This window comes from Podarcis vaucheri (genome assembly GCF_965113315.1).
Source record: "Podarcis vaucheri genome assembly, chromosome: 8".
In the NCBI taxonomy this organism is placed as follows: Eukaryota; Metazoa; Chordata; class Lepidosauria; order Squamata; family Lacertidae; genus Podarcis; species Podarcis vaucheri.
This window is the reverse complement of record NC_138766.1, coordinates 6,663,461-6,687,671: the sequence shown is the minus strand read 5'-3', so window position 1 is coordinate 6,687,671 and position 24,211 is coordinate 6,663,461. Positions and strand designations below refer to the sequence as shown.

Below are 24,211 nucleotides of genomic sequence, written 5' to 3'. Positions count from 1 at the left end.
AGTATTGTCATTTACATCTTTTATCTCTATCTCTATACTGTAGATTTTTAAGGGGTTTTGGAGCACAATTTCAGAGAGCAGCAAGCAAGGATCAGTCTCACCACACAAAGCTTCCCTGTCTACTTTATCATTTATCAGCAGATTCCCAGAGTGGGTATCAAGGTGGAAATATTGCTGTGTGCTTTCGGACACTAGCTGGGCTCTGCGAGCAGACAGCTCCCCTGTTCCCAGTTTCAAATCCTTCAGCACATTAGCCACCAGAAATCCACTTTTCTTTTCTTCAGGCACAGAATAGCGTATTGAGATACACATCACTCTAGACACAGAGAATAAGAGGAAGAGATACAGACCTTGCCTGTTCCTGATGCAGTCTTCCATGGTTTCTTTCCCTTCTTGGTAAGATATATAGGTTCCGGCCAAAAGACCAATTTTTCAGTTTTCTCCTGTGGCTCCCTGTGCTGTTGTGTAAATTGTTTCTTTTTCCTCCTGTCGTGGTCAATGCTTGCTCCCTTGAATTTTGTATTTCCTTTCTAGAAAATGAGTCTGCACCTCTCTACTTCAGTTTTCTCTGTTCATAGCTTCCCCTCAGTGCTGCTACAAAGCAATATTGTGAAAATAATGTGCTTGCCAATATTGCCACCTTGTGGTTCATCTAAGAAAAATTTGTTAATAGCCTATAAAGTCCATTTAACAGCAGGCCAGTGAAAATTGAGTTTAGATTCATGCTCATTCAACTGTTAGCTCATGTGTACATGCGATCATAATTTTCTTAATCATGCCTATAAATAGGAAAAGAATAATTTGATACGTACATTACATTTCAAACCTTACTTACATTTCCGCGTATACTGTTCTTTTAGTGAGCATAAGTCATCAACCAAGTATCATTGATTGAATATAATTATTTTTATTCATTCAGAATAAAATCATATTATACTAATTATCCTCACCTGACATCTCAGATGCGTTTCTTCTTCATTACAAGGGACTTCTTGGGACCCACTGGAACTCCTTGGATTCAGCTGAGTGTTAGGAGGCTCCACAGAGAAAACAGGAAACAGGGGCCTGAGAAACCTGAACTCGCTGTTCAGAGACCCACCAGCTAAGCACACCTCATAGTTGTAAGCCTGGGATAGAGATCCAGCGCCAGAATCCGCAGAGATCTCCTGGGAATCAGGTCCCACCGGGAAATTGGCTCCAGAGTTGTAGGTTCCTGTGAACTTTTCACGTTTCTGCAACTTGATTACAACAAAGGCCACTACAGAAATGAGAAAGATGCTTGAGATGGCAGCCAAGCAGATGATCAAATACATCGTCAGGCTGGGGTCTTCCTCCTCCACTGTTTCCTCCTTTGGGAGAGCCACACTTTTCAGATAAGGGTCAGAGAAGCCGTCCACTAGGAGGATTCTGAGCGTGGCAGAGGTGGACTGGGGAGGATGGCCGTTGTCTCGGACCACCACAATCAGATTCTGCTTGAAGCTGTCTCGGTTGCTGACCGGCCTCAGGGTGGTCACTTCTCCATTCTGGGCCCCCACCGTGAACAGACCCGGCTCTGTGGCCTTCAGCAGCTGGTAGGAAAGCCAAGAGTTCTGCGCAGAATCCCTGTCCACAGCCACCACCTTGGTGACCAGGTAGCCAGTCTCTGCCCCTCGGGGAACCAGGTCATTCGAGGGGGAAGTGCCATTCTGGAGAGGGTAGAGGATGAAGGGGGCATTGTCATTTTCATCCACGACCTGAACGCGGATGGGAACTTCTGAGCTCAGTGGAGGGGAACCTGAATCCACAGCCCTCACCGTCACCTGGAAATCTTGTACTTCCTCATAATCCAGAGACCGGATGGCATACAGGTTCCCCGTTTCAGAATTGATGGAGATGTAAGAGGATGTGGGGCCATCATTGACCTTCCCAGGCAAAAGCGAGTAGGTCACTTTGGCATTCTGCGCTGTGTCCAGATCAACAGCATGGACCGAATTGATCAGAAGACCAGGAATATTGTTTTCTCTTAACTGCATTTCATAGAATGGCTTTTCAAAGACTGGAGGGTTGTCATTGACATCTGACACTTCAACATGAAGTATTCTTGTGGAAGTGAGTCTGGGAGAGCCCCTGTCTGTGGCTGTGATGGTGATGTTATACTCAGAGGCTTGTTCTCTGTCCAGCGGTTGTTGGGTCACCAGCTGGTAATAGTTGTTCTCCGTGGGTTTGAGCACAAATGGCAGGTTGACTTCAGTGGTGCAGGCAGTTCTGCCACTGTCTCCAGAGTCCACGTCGGTGACACTGAAGAGGGCCACCACTGTGTCTGGGGGAGAGTCTTCAGGTAAGGGACTGGTGATGGAAGTGATGGTAATCTCTGGAGCATTGTCGTTCTCATCCTCAATCTCTACAATGACTTTGCAGTAAGCAGAAAGGCCTCCTCCATCTGTAGCTCTGATGTTCATCTGGTAATTTGTGTTTTCTTCATAATCAATTGTTGCTGCAGTAGTAAGTTCCCCGGAGTGTTTGTTTAACTTGAACTTTCTCAACACATTTTCTGAGACTTGCCTGAATGAATAAGTGATATGTGCGTAGGAACCAAGATCCCTGTCAGTGGCTTCAACTTTGGTGACCAGAGTACCTGGTGGAATGTTTTCCAGTAGTTGCACATTATATACAGATTTATTAAAGTGAGGGGCATTGTCATTGGTGTCCAGAACTTGAACAATAATTTGTGTACTTCCGCTCCTTCTTGGGATCCCTCCATCAACAGCTGATAGCATTAATGTAATCTGTGGCTTCTCCTCACGGTCCAAAGGCTTTTCTAACACCAGTTCTGCATATTTGCCACCATCAGTGTGACTTTCCACCTCCAGCCTAAAATGTTCATTTGGACTAAGAGTATAGTTCTGAATAGTATTTTCACCTCTGTCTGAATCTTCAGCTTTTTCCAAAAGGAATCGGGTATTTGTGGGTGTCTGCTCAGGTATTTCCAAGACAAATTGTTTTTCAGAGAATATGGGGGAATTATCATTCACATCCTCTATTTCAATCTCAATTCTGTGCAGCTGCCATGGCTTTTCCAGCACCATTTCACAAAGCAGAACACAAGGGTCATTCTGACCACACAGGGACTCTCGGTCTGTTTTATCTTTTATTATCACATCCCCAGATTGGGGATCCAGCTCAAAATACTGCTTGGCAGTCTTAGAAAGCAGCTGTGCTCTCCGAGCAGACAGCTCCTTTACTTCCATTTTCAAATCTTTCAGCAGATTAGCCACCAGAGACCCACTTTTCTTTTCCTCGGGCACTGAATAGCGGAAGGACTCACACACCACACCACAGGTACAGAGACAGATAAAGAAGAGACAAACTTGCCTGCTATAATGGAGGATTTTCATTTTCTTTCCCAGCTTTGTTCTCAAGGCAGATTGGAATCCAAGGTGCCTCTTTGTAAAGCAGTTGCCAGAATTGCCCTTTTCTCTGTTATAAGGTCCCTTTGTTGTCCTTGTTTCATGAAGTAGATGCAACAGTGCTTGCCTCCTACAGATTCTGCAGATTTTGTTGCAATCAAGAGCTGCTACCCTTTTTTCAGATTCCTTTTTTCTAATGGTCACAGCTTTCTGGCACCGCGCAGCAGTTCTGATTTCTGCTGCCTGTGCAATTGCACCACCTTGTGTTAGAAGTTAAATGCAGCAGCTGTAAGAGCACTCAGACATTGTTGATAAGCACAGAACGGTTCTTCTCAAACTCTTTCTGCCCCCTGCACCAAGACTGATCACTGCCAAATAGCTGAGTGTCTTGGTGGACCACCTAATGATTTTTTAGACTGTTGTAGCAACTGTAATGAGCTGTTGCTAGATTGTATTTGTATATAGTGTTGTATTTTTATTGCTTTTTTATTTCCTATATTGTGTTTTATTATATTACCATCTGAATTCCATAGACCAAATACAAAATACTGTAAAGCAAAATTCAACACAAGAAGTAAAATAAGCAATAAAAGTACAATGGGAAGCTAATGCGCTAAACCCACCATTCACAGGTGCTGCTCTCCACGGATGGCCTGAATAAAGCTTGCAGACCACTGGTGGTCTACAGGCAACAGTTTGGAAACCCCTAGCATAGAATATCATTTGATATTTAATGCCTGTTACGTTTACATTTTATAAACGGTAAATAATTATACTCATACATACACACAAACACATTTCTTCACCATAAAACTCAGTGAGCTGTTTAGAATATGAAGGGAACAACATGGGCATGACTATTTCCTCATGGCAAAAAGGTATGCAGGGAGGCCAAGGAAAAAGAAATGAAAGATGAACACTGATCTTTAAGGTCCTTCTTCATCTGATAATGTTTAGGATGCCCAGGGGAAACCACGAAGATGTCCAGCCCTCATCTAGACCTATCATCAGAAAGTTCACAGTTCCATTCACAGAGATTCAGGAACTGAAATTCCATTAGTAAAATGTCTCCAGCATCCCCTTGTGGAAGTGACCCTGGCAAGGGTCTCTCATTACTTCATTTAAGATGGCCTTTAACCTTCTCGCTCAAGCCATGCTGCTTTGCTATGAATCTCTGGTTGAGTTCTAGAAGTGCCTGTTGCTGATGATGCAATGACAAGGAGAAATAGAGCAGCTGGAGCTCTCACTTGGTCTCCGCTAGTAAGCCCACCACCACTTTGGCCAGGTAGGACACACACACACACACACACACACACACACACACCAATTGGCTCTGGAGAAAAGGCTTTTTATTTCCCACCACACCTAGTCTGAATTGCAATGGTGGAAGGCGGCCTGCCTTGATGAATGGGACTGGTGTTAATTACATTTGGCTATCTAACTAAAAAGGACATGGGTGGCGCTGTGGGTTAAACCACAGAGCCTAGGGCTTGCTGATCAGAAGGTCGGCAGTTCGAATCCCCACAACAGGGTGAGCTCCCGTTGCTCGGTCCCTGCTCCTGCCAACCTAGCAGTTCGAAAGCACGTCAAAGTGCAAGTAGATAAATAGGTACCGCTCTGGCAGGAAGGTAAACGGTGTTTCCATGCGCTGCTCTGGTTCGCCAGAAGTGGCTTAGTCATGCTGGCCACATGACCTGGAAGTTGTATGCCAGCTCCCTCGGCCAATAAAGCGAGATGAGCACCCCAACCCCAGAGTCGTCCGCGACTGGACGTAATGGTCAGGGGTCCCTTTACCTTTATCTAACTAAAAAGGGAGTGGCTTGCTAATAATGATGGGAGAGGAAGTAAAGAGATGTAACTTGGTGAACACCCTAAGTCACCATTTGGGTTATTTAGATGAGTAAAGGGGCCTTCTTCTGACAAGCCTTTCAGGGGTCTTGGGCTTGAAAAGTCAGAATCCTCTGCTCAGTTACACAAAACTAGTTGAGCTCAGAGAAGGTGACTCTGATCTGGTCTGCCTTGGCAAGTCTTTGGCTCTGTGGGCAGGGAGGAGCAGGATGGGGTCTCCTTGACTAGTGTCTCCACCATCTCACCCAAGTGGTGTTAAAAAAAAATACCTGCCCTGGGCAACTACCATGAAAAAGAATGTATCTCACTGCAGTCTTACAAAATAATACAGCTCCAGCCCTTATTTAACCCTAAAATCTTGAGTCCTCTTTCCTTATTCTTGGGCTGATGTACTGTATAACTCTGCAATACTCACTTTCCATAAATATGTATCTGCACTTTCAGTTGCCCTGCAGACTTCGGAGCTGAATAAAGCATCTAACATTTTGTAATGCTGCCCCTAATATTTGCAGCTCCCAGCGCCTATACCTAACCCTATGACAGTAGACTTCTTCCCCCGAAAAGGCCCCTAAGCACCTGGCTGCCCCACTTCCTGCCTGCCTCAGTCTCAACTCCTTCTCCACATCCTGCATCATCTGTCAGCCTTGATCACCATTCTCCCAAACCGAAATAAAAGCATACAAATAAAGTGCCAGGAAGTCAAGTGAGTAGCAGCACCTGAGTGCCCCCCCCATATTGTTGTCAGCTTTAGTACCGCCCCACACCTGCTGAAGGAGAGTATTGGAGCTGAAAGACAAATGCTAAGTATTGGTACACACAGGCTAAGGTGTAAGAAGCGCAAAATTTGAGACTCTATATCGTCTTTACATGGCTTTTGGGAACATGAGTGAACTTACAGGTTGCAACTGTGACCTGCAGCTGTTTACAAATAGCATGCTATGCGCTGAATGGTGTGAGGGGTTGGGTTTTGAGTGAAGAAATATACTGCTAGAGCAAGAAAGACCAACTGTGAGACAGATTAATTAATTAAATATGTTTCAACAAAGTTCCAGAAAAGTTGTCAAACAGAGATCAATATCAGGTGGTATATTTTCCCTGTATGATTCCTGCATTTGCTCTATTAGAATTCATATATTTTCAGCATTTGTTTAAACATGAAAGCTATTCAGCCAACAACCTGTTCCATATCTTTAAAATATTCCACATTTACACATTAAGCTCTTGTTCTAAGATGTGATTAAGATCACTGAACGTGTTAGATACAACACACTGTTGTCTTGCTTTCTGTTACTCCTCTTCTGCATATACCATATCAGATTTGGGGGATAAAACATATGATTAGTAATAGAGACAAGCAATTTAAACACACACAAACAAATCACCCTGTTTAATTATTTGAATCAGTACTTGCAATCTTAACTCAAAACCTCAACTAAAACTCTGAACACATCCTAACCATACATTTAAAGCACAAGGCTTCCTCCAAATAATAATAGGAACTGCAGTTTATCTCTCATAAAGCTTTAGATGTGCTATAAATATCTTTATGTATGCTACAACAGCAGCAATAATACTTATTGCAAAGTACTGGAAGACACAAGATTTACTCACTCTGGAAGAATGGCAGATGAAGGTGATGGACTACATGGAATTGGCAGAAATGACAGGCAAAATCCGAGACCAGGGAGAAGAAATGGTGGAGGAAGATTGGAAGAAATTTAAAGACTATCTGCAGAAATACTGTAAAATTAATGAATGTTAAAATGATGTTGGACTGAAAAGAAGTGGTTTTGGTAATAAGGTTAATAAGAATAGGTAAATATAGATAGTTATGTGGATGAAAATGTATAGTTATAATAGGTTAAGTATAGAGCAAAGTTAAATGAAAGAGGGTAAGGATTTGCTGAAAAGACTTGGAAAACGGGAATACAAAAGGGGAGGTGTGAGGAGGTCAAGGAAATAAGCAAATGAGATCAAAGATGCTGAAAAATGGATTTATTCTTTTTTAAAATATCTTTTTTTCCCCTAGTTCTTTTTTTCCTTCTTTCTAGGTTGCCTTTTTGTCAACTTTCTTGTTAGCTTGTGTTTGTTAGTTTTTGTTTGTTTTTTCCTTTATGTGTAATTTTTTGTATAATCTCAATAAATATTCTCTAAAAAAAAATAGATGTGCTATAAATATATGGTGCGGATGTGGCCTCCATTTCAGCCTGCACTTTTAAGGAATCTGGGTGAGTATAAACTGAAAAGGAAGATATGTGCTGTTGGGAGAAGAGAAGAGAAACCTGGACCAAGAGTAGACAGAGGCAGTGGGAGAGGGGAGCCAGAGAGATGATGTGAAAAGGATAAAGGAAGGTGGCCTCATGTAAAACACCTCCATAATGCAAAGCATTCAGGGAAGGGATATCCGGTGGGAGCGAAGCAATAGCTTGTGGTGGAGTCAAGTCACCCCATTATCTCTACATTGGGTTACTTTAAAATGTTGCAGGATCTGAAGGTGTTGCCAGCGGGGATTTGAGACTTACTCAATATTTGACCGGCTTCCATACATTTATACTTTTGTGCTTATGGTTCCTATCCTCCACCATCACCCTTGCAGGTTGTTACATTTTTATTCCTTTTTCCCTCCCGAAAGGTCATAACACAAAATCCTACCACTGGTTTATCTACGCCCGTAATGTCTGATTAGAAGTCGCTCTCCAAGTTTTCAATGCCTTGATGGACTAAGACTGAGATACAATAGATTTCAGAGGCCACCCAGTGAGTTAATGGCTCAACAGGGATTTGAAACAAGGTCTCTGAGTGCAACCCCCCTAATAAGGGCACAAGGATGCCTGAAAGGAAAGAGAAGGATCCTGAAACAGGTGCAATGGGACAGTTAAGACCTGCAGCAGTGGAATAACTACAGGCAAAGAACCATCACTGATCCACAATGGATGTGTGAGGGTAACTGCAATCAAAACCCCACTCAGCCCTAACCAGCTCTCACATATAGACGTCTCACTTTACCAAATAGTACAGCCAGGTTGTTCAGGTGTTTCACAGAATATCATTGCAGAAATCATATTTGAATCTTTCCCTCCCCCCCTCTATATTCAGCAAAAGGTTCTTTAAAATTATCTCACCTGTTCCGCTGGCTTCCTGCTCTACAAAGCATCGGAAATATCTTGGGAAGCAGACGGAGGGGCCTGGTTCACACTGAGGTTTGGGTCCCCCACAGAAAAAACAGGAATGAGGGGCCTGAGGAATCTGAACTCGCTGCTCAAGGACCCACCGGTTAAGCAAACATCATAGTGGTAACTCCTGGAAAGAGACCCGCTCTGAGAATCGCCACCGTTCTCTGGGATGTCGGGTCTGGCAGGTGGGAAGTGAGGAGGGGCAGCAATAAAACTTTCCCTGGGATCCCTCCTGCAGATCTTGATGGCAGCAAAGGAAACAATGCAAACGAGGAACACAAAGGAGACTGCAGCCAGGCAGATCACCAAGTACAAGGTCAAGGTTCCATCTTCTTCGTGCTCCTCTTTACTGACCTCCACAGCCTTCATATAAGGATCCGAAAAGCCACCCACGGGAAGGACATGGAGCATGGCAGTGCTGCTCTGGGGAGGGAGCCCGTTGTCCCTGACCACTATCAGGAGTCTCTGCTTGCTGGTATCTCGCTCGCTCAGGGCTCTCCTGGTTCTCACTTCCCCATTCTGGGCTCCTATGCTGAAAAGACCAGGGTCTGTGGCCTTCAGCAGCTCATAGGAAAGCCACGAGTTCTGGCCAGAATCTCCATCCACAGCCACCACCTTGGTGACCAGGTAGCCGGCCTCCACCGACTTGGGGACCAGCTCATTGCAGGGGGATGTGCTGTTCTGAAGAGGGTAGAGGAAGAAGGGAGCGTTGTCGTTTTCGTCTAGGATTACGACTCGGACACTAACTTCTGAGCTGAGGGAAGGAGACCCTCCATCTGTAGCCCTCACCGTCACTTTGAAATCTTTGATCTGCTCGTAATCCAGAGATCGGAGGGCATACAGATTTCCGCTTTCAGAGTTGACTGAGATGTAAGATGCCACAAGGCCATCAGTGACCTTCCCAGGCAAAAGGGAGTAGGTGACCTTGGCATTCTTCTCGGTGTCCAGATCAGCAGCATGGACTGAGCCAATGAGCAGTCCTGGAATATTGTTTTCCCGTATCTGCATTTCACATGAAGACGTTTCAAATACTGGAGGGTTGTCATTGACATCTGTGATCTCAATGTTAATCACTCTTGTTGAAGTGAGCCTGGGGGAGCCTCGGTCAGTGGCTGTGATGGTGACATTATACTCTGAGACCTTCTCTCTGTCCAAGGGACTTTGGACCACAAGCTGGTAATAGTTATTCATAGTGGATTTTAACATAAAAGGAAGGTTTGCCTCCACAGAGCACATGGTTCTGCCATTGTCTCCGGAGTCTCGGTCTGTGACAGTGAAGAGAGCCACAAGTGTCTCCAGGGGAGAATCCTCTGCCAGAGGACTAGTGATGGATATGATGGACACTTCAGGGACATTGTCATTCACATCCTCAATCTCTACCAGGACCTTGCAGTGACCTGAAAGACCTCCTCCATCTGTTGCTCTAATGTTCATGTCATACCTGGTTTCTTTTTCATAATCAAGCTGACCAGAAAGAGTGATTTCCCCCGTGATTTCATTTAAATAAAAGAAACTGTATATTTTTTCCGGTGCCTGGTGGAATGAGTAGGTGATCTGTGCATTCGAACCAAAATCCAAATCTGTAGCTTCTACTTTGAAGACCAGAGTGCCCTGTGGGCTGTTTTCTTTTAACCTAGCTTTGTATTCAGGCTGGGTAAACAGAGGAAAGTTGTCATTATTGTCAAGAACATCAATATTTATTTTAACTGTTCCTGTTCTCTGTGGGACCCCTCCATCTACAGCCATGAGGGTCAATCCAAAGTGTGGCTCCTTCTCCCTGTCCAATGGCTTCTCCAGAACAAGATGCACATATTTCCTTCCATCCTTGTTGCTTTCCACATATAGTCGAAAATGCTCATTGGGACTGAGTGTGTAGTTTTGGATACTGTTTTCTCCTAAGTCCTCATCTTGGGCAGATTCCAAGAGAAACTGTGTGTTTGTAGGAACCATCTCTGGAATTTCCAGATCAAATTTATCTTTAGAGAATTTGGGAGTATTGTCATTCACATCTTCTATCTTCATTTCTATACTGTAGATATTTAAGGGGTTTTGAAGCACAATTTCAGAGAGCAGCATACAAGGATCAGTCTGGCCACATAAAGCTTCTCTGTCTATTTTATCATTTATCAGCAAATTCCCAGAGTGAGTATCAAGGTGGAAATATTGCTTTGTGCTTTTGGACACTAGCTGGGCTCTGCGAACAGAGAGCTCCCCTTTTCCCAGTTTCAAATCCTCCAGCACATTAGCCACCAAAAACCCCTTTTTCTTTTCTTCAGGTACAGAATAGCGAAATGAAATGCAGACTGTTTTCAACACAAAGAGAAAAAGCAAAAGATACAGACCTCTCATCTTTCTGAAGCTATCGTTCATGGTTTCCACCTCTTCCAGAGTGTTAAAGCACTGACCAAAGCTTCTTTCATCCTCTGATCATCTTTGCAGCTTGATGAATAATCTTTGTGCTGCAATTTTTATTGTATTTCATTCTCCTGAGCCTCATATCTTCACACCAGCATCTACCTCCCGTATCATTGCTATACTGCCTCTTCAATGTTTCAATAAACGCAACAATACAATATTCTCAGTGTCCATGAAAATGTTGGCCAATTCTGCCACCTTGTGGTTAAATAAAAATAAAACCAATTTTGCACTTATACAAGAGATACACTTGTGTGGAAATCTCCATTTTATTCCTAATAATCTGTTATGTGGTTTAATTGTCAGCAGCTAATATATACATAAGATCATTAAGAAAATTCAATGGATGAATGAAAAAAAAGAGAGAGTAATATTCCCCCCATTTACAATTCATTGTGCTCATGCTTAAATGCCTCCGTAATAACTAGACTGTAGTACAGACAGGGAAATAATCATTAGCATACCTTGCAATGTTAAAAATGAAGAAAAGTATATTCTCACCTGGAGGATATGTTGACTTTCACCTGCATGACATGGGACACCTTCAGAATCATTGGAACTCCTTGGATTCACCTGAGTGTTAGGAGGCTCCACAGAGAAAACAGGAAACAGGGGCCTGAGAAACCTGAACTCGCTGTTCAGAGACCCACCAGCTAAGCACACCTCATAGTTGTAAGCCTGGGATAGAGATCCAGCACCAGAATCCACAGAGTTCTCCTGGGAATCAGGTCCCACCGGGAAATTGGCTCCAGAGTTGTAGGTTCCTATGAACTTTTCACGTTTCTGCAACTTGATTACAATAAACGCCACCGCAGAAATGAGAAAGATGCTTGAGATGGCAGCCAAGCAGATGATCAAATACATCGTCAGGCTGGGGTCTTCCTCCTCCACTGTTTCCTCCTTTGGGAGAGCCACACTTTTCAGATAAGGGTCAGAGAAGCCGTCCACTAGGAGGATTCTGAGCGTGGCAGAGGTGGACTGGGGAGGATGGCCGTTGTCTCGGACCACCACAATCAGATTCTGCTTGAAGCTGTCTCGGTTGCTGACCGGCCTCAGGGTGGTCACTTCTCCATTCTGGGCCCCCACCGTGAACAGACCCGGCTCTGTGGCCTTCAGCAGCTGGTAGGAAAGCCAAGAGTTCTGCGCAGAATCCCTGTCCACAGCCACCACCTTGGTGACCAGGTAGCCAGTCTCTGCCCCTCGGGGAACCAGGTCATTCGGGGGGGAAGTGCCATTCTGGAGAGGGTAGAGGATGAAGGGGGCATTGTCATTTTCATCCATGACCTGAACGCGGATGGGAACCTCTGAGCTCAGTGGAGGGGAACCTGAATCCACAGCCCTCACCGTCACCTGGAAATCTTCTACTTCCTCATAATCCAGAGACCGGATGGCATACAGGTTCCCCGTTTCAGAGTTGATGGAGATGTAAGAGGATGTGGGGCCATCATTGACCTTCCCAGGCAAAAGTGAGTAGGTCACTTTGGCATTCTGCGCTGTGTCCAGATCAACTGCATGGACCGAATTGATCAGAAGACCAGGAATATTGTTTTCTCTTAACTGCATTTCATAGAATGGCTTTTCAAACACTGGAGGGTTGTCATTGACATCTGAGATTTGCACATGAAGTATTCTTGTGGAAGTGAGTCTGGGAGAGCCTTTGTCAGTGGCTGTGATGGTGATGTTATATTCACTGACTTTTTCTCTGTCCAGTGGTTGCTGGGTCACCAGCTGGTAATAGTTGTTCTCCGTCAGTTTTAGTACAAATGGCAGGTTAACTTCAGTGGTGCAGGCAGTTCTGCCACTGTCCCCAGAGTCCACATCTGTGACACTGAAGAGGGCCACCACTGTCTCTGAGGGAGAGTCCTCAGGTAAGGGACTGGTGATGGAAGTGATTGATATCTCTGGGGCATTGTCGTTCTCATCTTCAATGTCTACAATGACTTTGCAGTAAGCTGAAAGCCCTCCTCCATCTGAGGCTTTGATGTGCATCTCATAGCTGGTGATTTCTTCATAGTCAGTCATCCCTACAACAGTGAGTTCCCCAGTGTGTTTGTTTAACTTGAATGATCTCAACACATCTTCTGGAACTTCACTGAAGGAATAAGTGATGTGAGCATTGGTACCAGAATCCCTGTCAGTGGCTTCCACTTTTGCAACCAATGTATCCAATGGGCTGTTTTCCATTAGTTTCACTTTGTACTCAGATTGTGGAAAATGAGGTACATTATCATTAGCATCCAGAATATCTATGAGAAGCTGTGTTGTTCCAGTTCTTTTTGGGATCCCCCCATCGATAGCTGACAGAGTAAGATAAATGTGTGGATTCACCTCACGGTCTAGCGGTTTCTCTAACACCAGTTCTGAATATTTGCTACCATCACTGTGACTTTTCACATCCAGCCTAAAATGTTCATTAGGACTAAGGGTGTAGTTCTGAACAGCATTTTTTCCTTTGTCTGAATCTTGAGCTTTCTCCAAAGGAAATCTGATATCCACAGGAGTCTGCTCAGGTATTTCAAGAAGGAATTGATTTTTAGAGAATTTGGGGGAATTATCATTCACGTCCTCTATCTGAACTTCAATTCTGTGTAGCTGCAATGGCTTTTCCAGCACAATTTCAGACAGTAGAATACATGGTTCATTCTGACCACACAGGGACTCCCGATCTATTTTATCCTTTACTGTCACATCCCCAGAATGAGGATCCAGCTGGAAATACTGCTTGGAGCTCTTAGAAACCAGCCGGGCTCTCCGAGCAGACAGCTCCTTTGCATCCACTCTCAAATCCTTCAGCACATTCGCTACCAGAGACCCACTTTTCTCCTCCTCTGCCACTGAATAGTGGAAAGACTCACACATAGCTATGCATGCACAGAGACACAGGGAAAAAGACCAAACTTGCCTGATCTTGAGATGCAATTCCATTCTCCCAGCCTCTCCTCCTGAAATGCAAGGCTTTGTCCTCTTGTCTATTCCAAGGCGTCTATCTTCTTAGCTGTATTTTTCTTCTGAATGTGACACTGTGTCCTGCTTATTCCTACTGGAATTTCTGAAGACTGGCTTGCAATAGGGGTCTGCTGTTTTTCCTGTGCTGATTCCTTTGTCTAATGGCTACAGCTCTTGAGGAGAGCAACTGCTGCTCCCCAATTTCCTTCTTTTATCTTGTGCAATACCACCACCTTGTGTTTGAACTATGTTATGGCGTTATGAAAACCAAAAGATTTTCCAGAATAAGAGCTGGTAAACATGAGCATCCGGGTGGAGATGCAAGAGAACAGCTACCCCAATGGAACATAAACCCCATATTCCCAGTTTGCTTTCTTTTTAGAACTTATAGAACCTGAGATAGGAAGCAATATGTACAGACCCCGTTTTTGTGAGATGTTACCTATTTCCTCCTTTAAGTGTTTTCCTTACCCCTGCCCACCTGAAAAAATCCTGTGCACAACCAACTGGCAAAGATTACAATATTTCAGAATGCATATCCCCTTCGCCTGTGTTATATACCAGGGGTTGTGCTCCTTGCTCATTCTGCTTGCCAAGGCCCTTACATTCCCCCAACATTAACCCCCAAGAGCTTCCCCTTCTTAATGCAACTATTAAGCTTGCCTTTCACCTTCCAACTCCATTTCTGGGGTCACTCCTCTTCTGCAGTCCCAATTTGTAGCCAGCTTTGTACTCCACTTTTTACCTTCTCCCCATATCCATGCCTCCCCCCTACTTTTGTGCAACACCCCCTTCACACAAACCACTCCCTTGCTAACTTGCTACATCTTCTTCCAGCTATTGTGCATCTTTTTCACCTTCTCTCCAATAATGAAACCACCAACAGAGGGGACAAGACAGAATCTAACAGCAAAAAGCTAACACAACAGAGCCTTCCCAACTCCCTTCTCACTGTAGTCAAACCCTGGTTTAAACCACCACTTCGCCCACCTTCAGGGTCATGCCTGCTCAGGCTACTCAAACCTCTGCCATTGTTTAAAATCACTACTCTCCCCCTCTCAGTTTTCCCCCATTCCTGCTTTATTCAAATGTCTGCTGTTGCATAAAACCACGATTTTTCAGCGTCCCTCAATCCATGCTTTACTCAAACCGTTCTGTTGATTAAAACTGCCCCTGCTCCTCTTTCAGTTTTTATCCCTTCTTGTTCCTGTGTCCTTGGCCATTGCTCTTCTGCAACCTGCCTTCTTGCACCCAAAACTTCTTGCATCATGCGTGTGTGTGACATCATGCACATGACACATGAAGCGCATGTAATATCATGCAACGGGTGCACATTGTTCGTGTGTGACGTCATATGTGCAGCTCGTGCACAACGTTGCATCATCAGGAGGAGTTGAAACACGGAGCTAAATGTAATGTGGCTTCAATAGCCGGCAGCTCCACCTCTCTCACACTCAGGAGGAATTTACGCCATGCTCGGCTCCACACTCAACTTCCTCTGCCGCCTAAACATTGAGGGGGTCTAGCCCCCTGTCAACAGATTTTGAGGGACAGAAGACACCTCGGCCCTATAGAGTTGGCATGCCTGCTCGCTGCTGATCAGAAAAACCTTAAAATGGGAACCATATGTGGGTTGTAGGATTTATATGCAGCTAAGTCATACTTGGAGTACACTCATTTAAATCAATGATTCCCACGGGTCTACTCTGAGTATGAAGTAGTTGAATACAAGCATTGGAACTTCAATCCTGCTCTCAGAATTATTATGTTTACATTTTTTCAGGCTGCTGCAACCTTCCCAATGTGTAGTCTCCACCCCATTTATACATCATATCTTGGAAACTACAACTAATCCAGGATGTGGCAGCTAGACTGGTGACTGGGGGTGGCCGCCGGAATAATACAACTCTTGTCCTAAAGGATCTTCACTGGCTCCCAGTGTGTTTCTGAGCACAAATCAAAGTGTTGGTGCTGACCTTTAAGGCCTTAAATAACCTTGGCCCAGTATACGTGAAGGAGCGTCTCCTCCCCCATTGCTCAGCCCAGACAAAGAGGTCCTCCTGAGGGTCTTCTGCTGGTTCCCTCACTGCGAGAACTGAAGTTACAGGGAACCAGGCAGAGGGCCTTCTTGGCAGTGGCACCCTGCCTGTGTAATGCCCTCCCTTCAGATGTCAAGGAGATAAAGAACTACACAACTTCTGAAAGCAGCCCTGTTTTGGGAGGTTTTTAATGTTTGATGTTTTTTATGTTTTAAAATATTCTGTAAGCAGCCCAGAGTGGCTTGGGAAATCCAGACGGATGGACGGGGCATCCTAACCCTTAACATATTAGCAGTTCAAATGGCAAAACAGAACACAATGAGAGTCCAGATTTAGTTTGTTTGAAATGAAAACTGTTTTAAAAGTCTGGGTCAATAAAAAGCTCTCAATCCAGCACCAAAGAGGCCAGAAAGATGGTTCTGGGCAAGTCTCCCTTGGGAGGCCACTCCGCAAATGGGGTGCAACTACCAAGAGTCCCTATAAACAATTTATATAACCGGGAAGTCCGTCTCATAAAGGGCCCCTGTGTGCATGTAAGCTGTCTTAGACACATTAGGGGTATATTCTAGTACACACAGCTGTATATGCAGCAACTGTGATTAGTACATAGCATTTCGAGCTAAGTTTAATACAGAGAAGACTCAACAATAAGGGAACAAAGGAACAGAAGAAGAATAGGATGTAGAGTAAGCGGAAGCAATTGTGACATGGATTTGAAATAAAATTAAAAACTGAAGCCTTATCTCTCTAGTCACTGTATATTTTATCAGCAAAGAGCAATGGAAGAAGAACATCTGATGTTATTAATAACCAAGCAAAAGGCATTATTAATCACAAGTTAACTCACTGGCATAATCCCTCACCTTTTTCTCTGATTCTTTTTCTTCCACCAGATTAGGAATATCTTGGGAAGCAGACGGAGGGGTCTGGTTCACATTGAGGTTTGGGTCCCCCACAGAAAAAACAGGAATGAGGGGCCTGAGGAATCTGAACTCGCTGCTCAAGGACCCACCGGTTAAGCAAACATCGTAGTGGTAACTCCTGGAAAGAGACCCGCTCTGAGAATCGCCACCGTTCTCTGGGATGTCGGGTCTGGCAGGTGGGAAGTGAGGAGGGGCAGCGATAAAACTTTCCCTGGGATCCCTCCTGCAGATCTTGATGGCAGCAAAGGAAACAATGCAAACGAGGAACACAAAGGAGACTGCAGCCAGGCAGATCACCAAGTACAAGGTCAAGGTCCCATCTTCTTCGTGCTCCTCTTTCCTGACCTCCACAGCCTTCCTATAAGGATCCGAAAAGCCACCCACGGGAAGGACATGGAGCATGGCAGTGCTGCTCTGGGGAGGGAGCCCGTTGTCCCTGACCACTATCAGGAGTCTCTGCTTGCTGGTGTCTCGCTCGCTCAGGGCTCTCCTGGTTCTCACTTCCCCATTCTGGGCTCCTATGCTGAAAAGACCAGGGTCTGTGGCCTTCAGCAGCTCATAGGAAAGCCACGAGTTCTGGCCAGAATCTCCATCCACAGCCACCACCTTGGTGACCAGGTAGCCGGCCTCCACCGACTTGGGCACCAGCTCATTGCAGGGGGATGTGCTGTTCTGAAGAGGGTAGAGGAAGAAGGGAGCGTTGTCGTTTTCGTCTAGGATTACGACTCGGACAGTAACTTCTGAGCTGAGGGGAGGAGACCCTCCATCTGTAGCCCTCACCGTCACTTTGAAATCTTTGATCTGCTCGTAATCCAGAGATCGGAGGGCATACAGATTTCCACTTTCGGAGTTGACCGAGATGTAAGAGGCCACAAGGCCATCAGTGACCTTCCCAGGCAAAAGGGAGTAGGTGACCTTGGCATTCTTCTCGGTGTCCAGATCAGCAGCATGGACTGAGCCAATGAGCAGTCCTGGAATATTGTTTTCCCGTATCTGCATTTCACATGAAGACTTTTCAAATACTGGAGGGTTGTCATTGACATCTGAGATCTGAACATTAATCACTCTTGTTGAACTGAGCCTGGGGGAGCCTCGGTCAGTGGCTGTGATGGTGACATTATACTCTGAGACCTTCTCTCTGTCCAGGGGACTTTGGACCACAAGCTGGTAATAGTTATTCATAGTGGATTTTAACATAAAAGGAAGATTTACCTCCACAGAACACATGGTTCTGCCATTGTCTCCGGAGTCTTGATCTGTGACAGTGAAGAGAGCAACAAGTGTCTCCAGGGGAGAATCCTCTGCCAAAGGACTCGTGATGGATATGATGGACACTTCAGGGACATTATCATTCACGTCTTCAATCTCTACTAGGACCTTGCAATGTCCCAAAAGACCCCCTCCATCTGTTGCTCTGATGTTCATGCTGTAACTGGTTTCTTTTTCATAATCAAGCTGACCAGAAAGAGTGATTTCCCCAGTGTTTTCATTTAGGTGGAACAAATCATATATTTTTTCAGGTACCCGGTGGAATGAGTAGGTGATCTGTGCATTTGAACTGAAATCCAAATCTGTAGCTTCCACTTTGGAGACCAGGGTGTCCTGAGGACTGTTTTCCTTTAACCTTACTTTATATTCAGAATGAGTAAACTGTGGGGAATTATCATTGATGTCAAGAACATCAATATTTATTTGAACTGTCCCTGTTCTCTGTGGCTTCCCTCCATCCACAGCTGTGAGAGTCAATCCAAAGTGTGGGTCCTTCTCCCTGTCCAGTGGCTTCTCCAGGACAAGATCCACATACTTGGTTCCATCCTCTTCACTTTTAACATCGAGCCGGAAATGTTCACTGGGACTGAGAGTATAGTTTTGGATGTTATTTATCCCCAGGTCCTCATCTTGGGCAGATTCCAAAGGGAAATGTGTATTTGGTGAGAAATTTTCAGGAATTTCCAGATCAAATGCCTTCTTAGAGAATTTGGGGACATTATCATTCACATCTTCTATCTTGATTTCAATGCTGTAGATCTTTAAGGGATTTTGCAACACAATTTCAGTGTGTAACAAGCAAGGATCAGTCTGGCCACATAATGTTTCTCGGTCTATTTTATCATTTATCAACAAATTCCCAGTCTCGGTATCAAGACGAAAATATTGCTTACTGTTCTTAGAAACCAGCTGGGCTCTGCGAGCAGAGAGCTCCCCTGTTCCCAGTTTCAAATCCTCCAGCACATTAGCCACCAAAGACCCCCTTTTCTTTTCTTCAGGCACAGAATAGTGAAGTGAAATACTCAGTGTTCCAGGAAGGCAAAGGAAAAGCAAAAAATACAGACCTTGTTCCTTTCTGTAGCCGTCTCCCATGGCTCAAGAATCTCTGGCCAAAAGATGAAGTTTCTGACAGTCATCCAATGATAATCTCTGCTGCTGTAGAAATGAATTTGATGCTGCCGTGTTGATGGCTTTGCTGTGCTGTATGTTATCTCTTTATGGCAAATGAAAGTCACCCGTCCTTTGTTCCAGCCACCTTTTTGCTCATGGCTTCCTGTGAGTTCCTTCACAAAATTCTGAATTCCAGTTCATGTCTTTGCCTGTACTACCACCATGTGGCTGAGCAAAGAAAAGGCACCAAGATTCAGTAAATAACACTGAATGCAGTGCACATTATACTGAAGAGGAAAAGTTCAGATTCACAGTTTCTCTGTCCATAGAAGACTGTTTTATTACTAGGAAGATGCCTCTTTTCCATATGAATGAATGCAAATATCACAAAACAATGGATTACTTTCCATAGTTCCTGAACACTGTTGTGCATGGGAGTCAATCTAATATACGGATATTCAAGGTGCACAGCACATATGGTGCTCTTGTGGAACTATCTCCCTCATTCCCACCTCAATCAAATATTTTGCAATAAAGAAATTGACAGGAAAACACCTTGGAAAATGTAGGGTTACTATTGCTTGATTCAAGTGCCATATGGCTTTCACACAGGGAATGTAGTAGGCTATTAATATCTACATAAGTATTAGGATAATAACACCATATCAATTTATATACACAGCTTTTCTTTTCTCCTCACTTCTCGCCCCTCCCCCTTTTATTAATTTCTTTCTTTCTTTCTTTTAAGTAGTAAGAATGAATGATCAATAAACAGGTCACTGCGTGTTCAGACCTTCAAACCTCCCCCTTACATAAATTCAGACAAGACTCAAATTTTGGTTTGGTTTTTGGCAGAATTTAGGGCACAACTTTATTGATTACAGCAAGTGAGTGGTTGCATAGGCTTTGGTTCGACTAGTGGCAGGCGAAACCCAAATGGCAACAGCCAATCAGCCAAGTGGGAAAATTCCTGCCGTGCCCCTGTCCCAACGACAGACGACACACAACGGCATAGCAAAGTCAAGCGCACAATCCCTAAGAGTAGGGAGAGATGGGCGGGTGTTCCAATGCACGCACCGAAAGATAAAGCTCTGGGTCATGTGCATACGAATATATAGGTCCCTTGATCCATTTAGCCTGCATCCCATTGGCCTGATTAAACCCAGCATCAAGGAACCTACCAATTGGGTGTTGTGGCTAACCAATCATACCCACCCACAATGCAGGGTTTGGTTGCCAGGTCTCACCGCAACAAGTGCCTTCTTTATGGGAGGACCTGATTATGGAAGCAACCTGCATCTCAGCTTTTGTGTGACACCCCCTTCCCATAAAGAGAGTTTAAAGAGGTTATGAAGTTATTCTATAGCACATCAAATCACAAGAATATTAATATGAAAGTTTATATCCCTCTATGCAAGGGCAGAAACAACAACATCAGAATACAACGACACAGGGAAACTGAACAGGAAAAATGTGGGAAGAATTTCAAGTGCGCATTCAGATTTCCTGCACTCATCTGAATTCAGGCTTGCGCCTCACAGATATAGGGGGACCAAACTAGAGAGAGAAACGGTTATTAATTGAAATATAATTATTTGAAAATCATTAATAGTTGGTACTTAACTCAGAATAGGTTGGCTAAGATTTATAAAACAGAAACAGATAAATGTTGGAAGTGTAAAGAAACGGAGGGAACTTTTTTCACATGTGGTGGACATGTAAAAAGGTAAAAGTATATGGGGAAATTGAAAATTGAAAAAAAGGTTTAAAACTACTTTAACACACACACACACACCAGTGTCATTTTCGTTGGGAAAAACCCAAACTAAAATTCCTGGGTGTGAGAAAAGGTTATTTATGTATGCAACAATTGTGGTCTGTGCTCTTTTAGCCCCAAAACGGAAAATGTGCTAGGTCCCAACTAAAGAGGATCAGCAACTTAAGTTGACAGGATATGCAGAACATGCAGATTTAACACAGAGAATAAGAGAGCAAGAAGAACATACATTTAAAAAAGAGTGGAAAACATTTATTGAATATATGAAAAATGTCTTTATACAGGTGAAAACACTGGCAGCACTAAGATAAATTTGATAGAGAAAATAATTTTTGATGGAGGTAAAAGTGGAAAACTTATTTGAATGGTTCCAGTTACAGATAGGTAGCCATGTTGGTCTGCCATAGTCAAAATAAAAAAATTCCTTCCAGTAGCACCTTAAAGACCAACTAAGTTAGTTCTTGGTATGAGCTTTCGTGTGCATGCACACTTCTTCAGATACACTGAAACAGAAGTTGCCAGATCCTTCTATATAGTGAGAAGGTGGGGAGGGGTATTACTCAGAAGGGTGGTGGGAATGGGAGATAGGCAGATAGCTGAGATGAGCCTGTTGGCGACTCTTAACGACTGCAATAGGTCTTACAGGAAAAGGCAAGGGGTGAGAAGGTGAAAAATGGCTGTTTTACTACAAAGGAATTTCAGAAATAGACTGGAAAGAGAAGCTGCTGAATTGCAAGTCATTACCAAACTTAAAACCATGGAGAGACCTGGTCTGAACAGAGACACTGGATTCTTATCTCATTATACATGACTAAGCCATTTTTCACCTTCTCACCCCTTGCCTTTTCCTGTAAGACCTATTGCAGTCGTTAAGAGTCGCCAACAGGCTCATCTCAGCTATCTGCCTATCTCCCATTCCCACCACCCTTCTGAGTAATACCCCTCCCCACCTTCTCACTATATAGAAGGATCTGGCAACTTCTGTTTCAGTGTATCTGAATAAGTGTGCATGCACACGAAAGCTCATACCAAGAACTAACTTAGTTGGTCTTTAAGGTGCTACTGGAAGGAATTTTTTTATTTGAATGCTTATAGTAAAATTTGGATATGAAAAATGAATCATGGAAGGAGAAGGGAAGTCATGGGATATTTTAAAGGCTTATTTGAAAATGTAAAATTGAAGATTTAATAAACATTATTATCAAACTAGAGGGAGAAATGTTTGAAATTAAACCATTCAAATGGTACTCTCACCTGGAGGATATGTTGACTTTCACCTGCATGACTGGGGACACCTTCAGAATCATTGGAACTCCTTGGATTCAGCTGAGTGTTAGGAGGCTCCACAGAGAAAACAGGAAACAGGGGCCTGAGAAACCTGAACTCGCTGTTCAGAGACCCACCAGCTAAGCACACCTCATAGTTGTAAGCCTGGGATAGAGATCCAGCACCAGAATCTGCAGAGTTCTCCTGGGAATCAGGTCCTCCTCTGATGGTCTTCTGCTGGTTCCCTCACTGCGAGAATTGAAGTTACAGGGAACCAGGCAGAGGGCCTTCTTGGCAGTGGCACCCTGCCTGTGTAATGCCCTCCCTTCAGATGTCAAGGAGATAAAGAACCACACAGCTTTTAGAAGACATCTGAAAGCAGCCCTGTTTCGGGAAGTTTTTAATGTTTGATGTTTTATTATGTTTTAATATATTCTGTAAACCGCCCAGAGGGGCTTGGGAAACAGACGGATGGTGGGGCATACATATTATTATTAATATTAATATTTCTGTTTAAGAGGTAAAGAGAGGCTTGGAATAAAGTAGAATTCCCAGTCCCAATGTATACTTTCGAGCGTGAGAGTCACTTTTACTAATTGAATTGGGTTCCATGTTCATACAAGTAGGAGCCCATAACAAAATGCTGCATGGATTAGTAAAGCGGTTTCATGCCCCCCACAAAACCTCACTCCCCTTCCCTATGCCAAATTCATTCTTTGGCTTCATCTTCCACACTCCTGGTTGTGGCTCCCATTTCTCTTTTTCCATTTTCTCTGTTGCTTCTTCCACCATTTCTGGAGATCCTTCCCTTATATAAATGCTGGATGGAAAATAAAACACACTGCCAAGTTTCCAGCCAATTCATTGAACCATTTCCAAATGATGAGTCATGGAACTTATTGCCCACACCCATTTCTCATCATAATGGTGGAAGGTGATTTAGCAAAATCATCCTTAACCAAAGTGCCATAGCTATGACCCTTACCTATAAATCTTTCTCATCTCCTTTGGTCCCCCTTCATTTTTGCTCCTAACAGACGCACATGCTTAACTGTAATTTTCCCATTTACTCTCTTTAACCAGCATTCAGTCTCTCTCCACCCAACATTCTCCTCAGTCCTCCTCTGCTTTACTTTTTCTCACAGCAGGCACAAACTGAGCATGTGTGGGAGACACCCTTATGAAATCCCGTTGACTAGCATTGGCCATAACAATGCATTTTAATAACAACTACAAATATGTTACCCTGCTATTAAGCACGATACAGTACAAATATAGAAATATTCTGGGGAGTGTGGGTCCCAGCAAAGTCTATGGAAGAAAAATGCATAGCACCTGTCAACACGTCATTCAAGTTCCTTGTCAAAGAGCTAATTTCTTAAATATGAGCCATTTCTTATCCTTTCTATCCCAAATTTAGCATAGACTTTCCTCAGACATATATTTCCTACACTTCCAAGTTTCTGTAAGGCCATTTTCCAACTAAACACTGTAGGACCTACTCCTCACATGGCTCAGGGGTAGACCATCAGCTTTGCAGTTAGTCCCAGGTTCAATCCCTTGTGTCCTTAGGTAGGTCGGCAGAGATCCCTGTCCGAAATCCTGGGGAGCAACTGCCAGTCAGTGTAGACAATACTGCGATAGAGCACCACTGGTCTGCATCAGTACAAGGCAGTTCACTCTGCTAATTCTTATTGTCATTCCACTGCCCCAATTAATTATTATAATGACACCATGTGATTCAGCCAACTAACCCTTAACATATTAGCAGTTCAAATGGCAAAACAGAACACAATGAGAGTCCAGATTTTGTTTGTTTGAAATGAAAACTGTTTTAAAAGTCTGGGTCAATAAAAAAAGCTCTGAATCCAGCACCAAAAAGGCCAGAAAGATGGTTCTGGGCAAGTCTCCCTTGGGAGGCCACTCCGCAAATGGGGTGCAACTACCAAGAGTCCCTATAAACAATTTATATAACCAGGAATTCTGTCTCATAAAGGGCCCCTGTGTGCATGTAAACTGTCTTAGACACATTAGGGGTATATTCTAGTACACACAGCTG

At 43.9% G+C, this 24,211-nt stretch overlaps 2 protein-coding genes and 1 pseudogene across 3 annotated transcripts in view; all 3 read right to left on the bottom strand.

Annotated features, from left to right (window-relative positions):
* LOC309539777 (uncharacterized protein) overlaps nucleotides 1–24,211 on the bottom strand; it is a 57,091-nt gene that overhangs the window by 13,923 nt on the left and 18,957 nt on the right. The window lies entirely within an intron of this gene.
* On the bottom strand, nucleotides 8,348–10,743 carry LOC309538659 (protocadherin beta-16 pseudogene; annotated as a pseudogene). Its single transcript has one exon. The product of its transcript is annotated as a protocadherin beta-16 pseudogene (transcript).
* LOC309538608 (protocadherin beta-16-like) lies at nucleotides 16,620–19,813 on the bottom strand. Its single transcript, XM_082234320.1, has one exon. It carries the CDS (start codon nucleotides 19,089–19,091, stop codon nucleotides 16,635–16,637), a length of 2,457 nt encoding a protein of 818 aa, XP_082090446.1. The 5' UTR covers nucleotides 19,092–19,813; the 3' UTR covers nucleotides 16,620–16,634.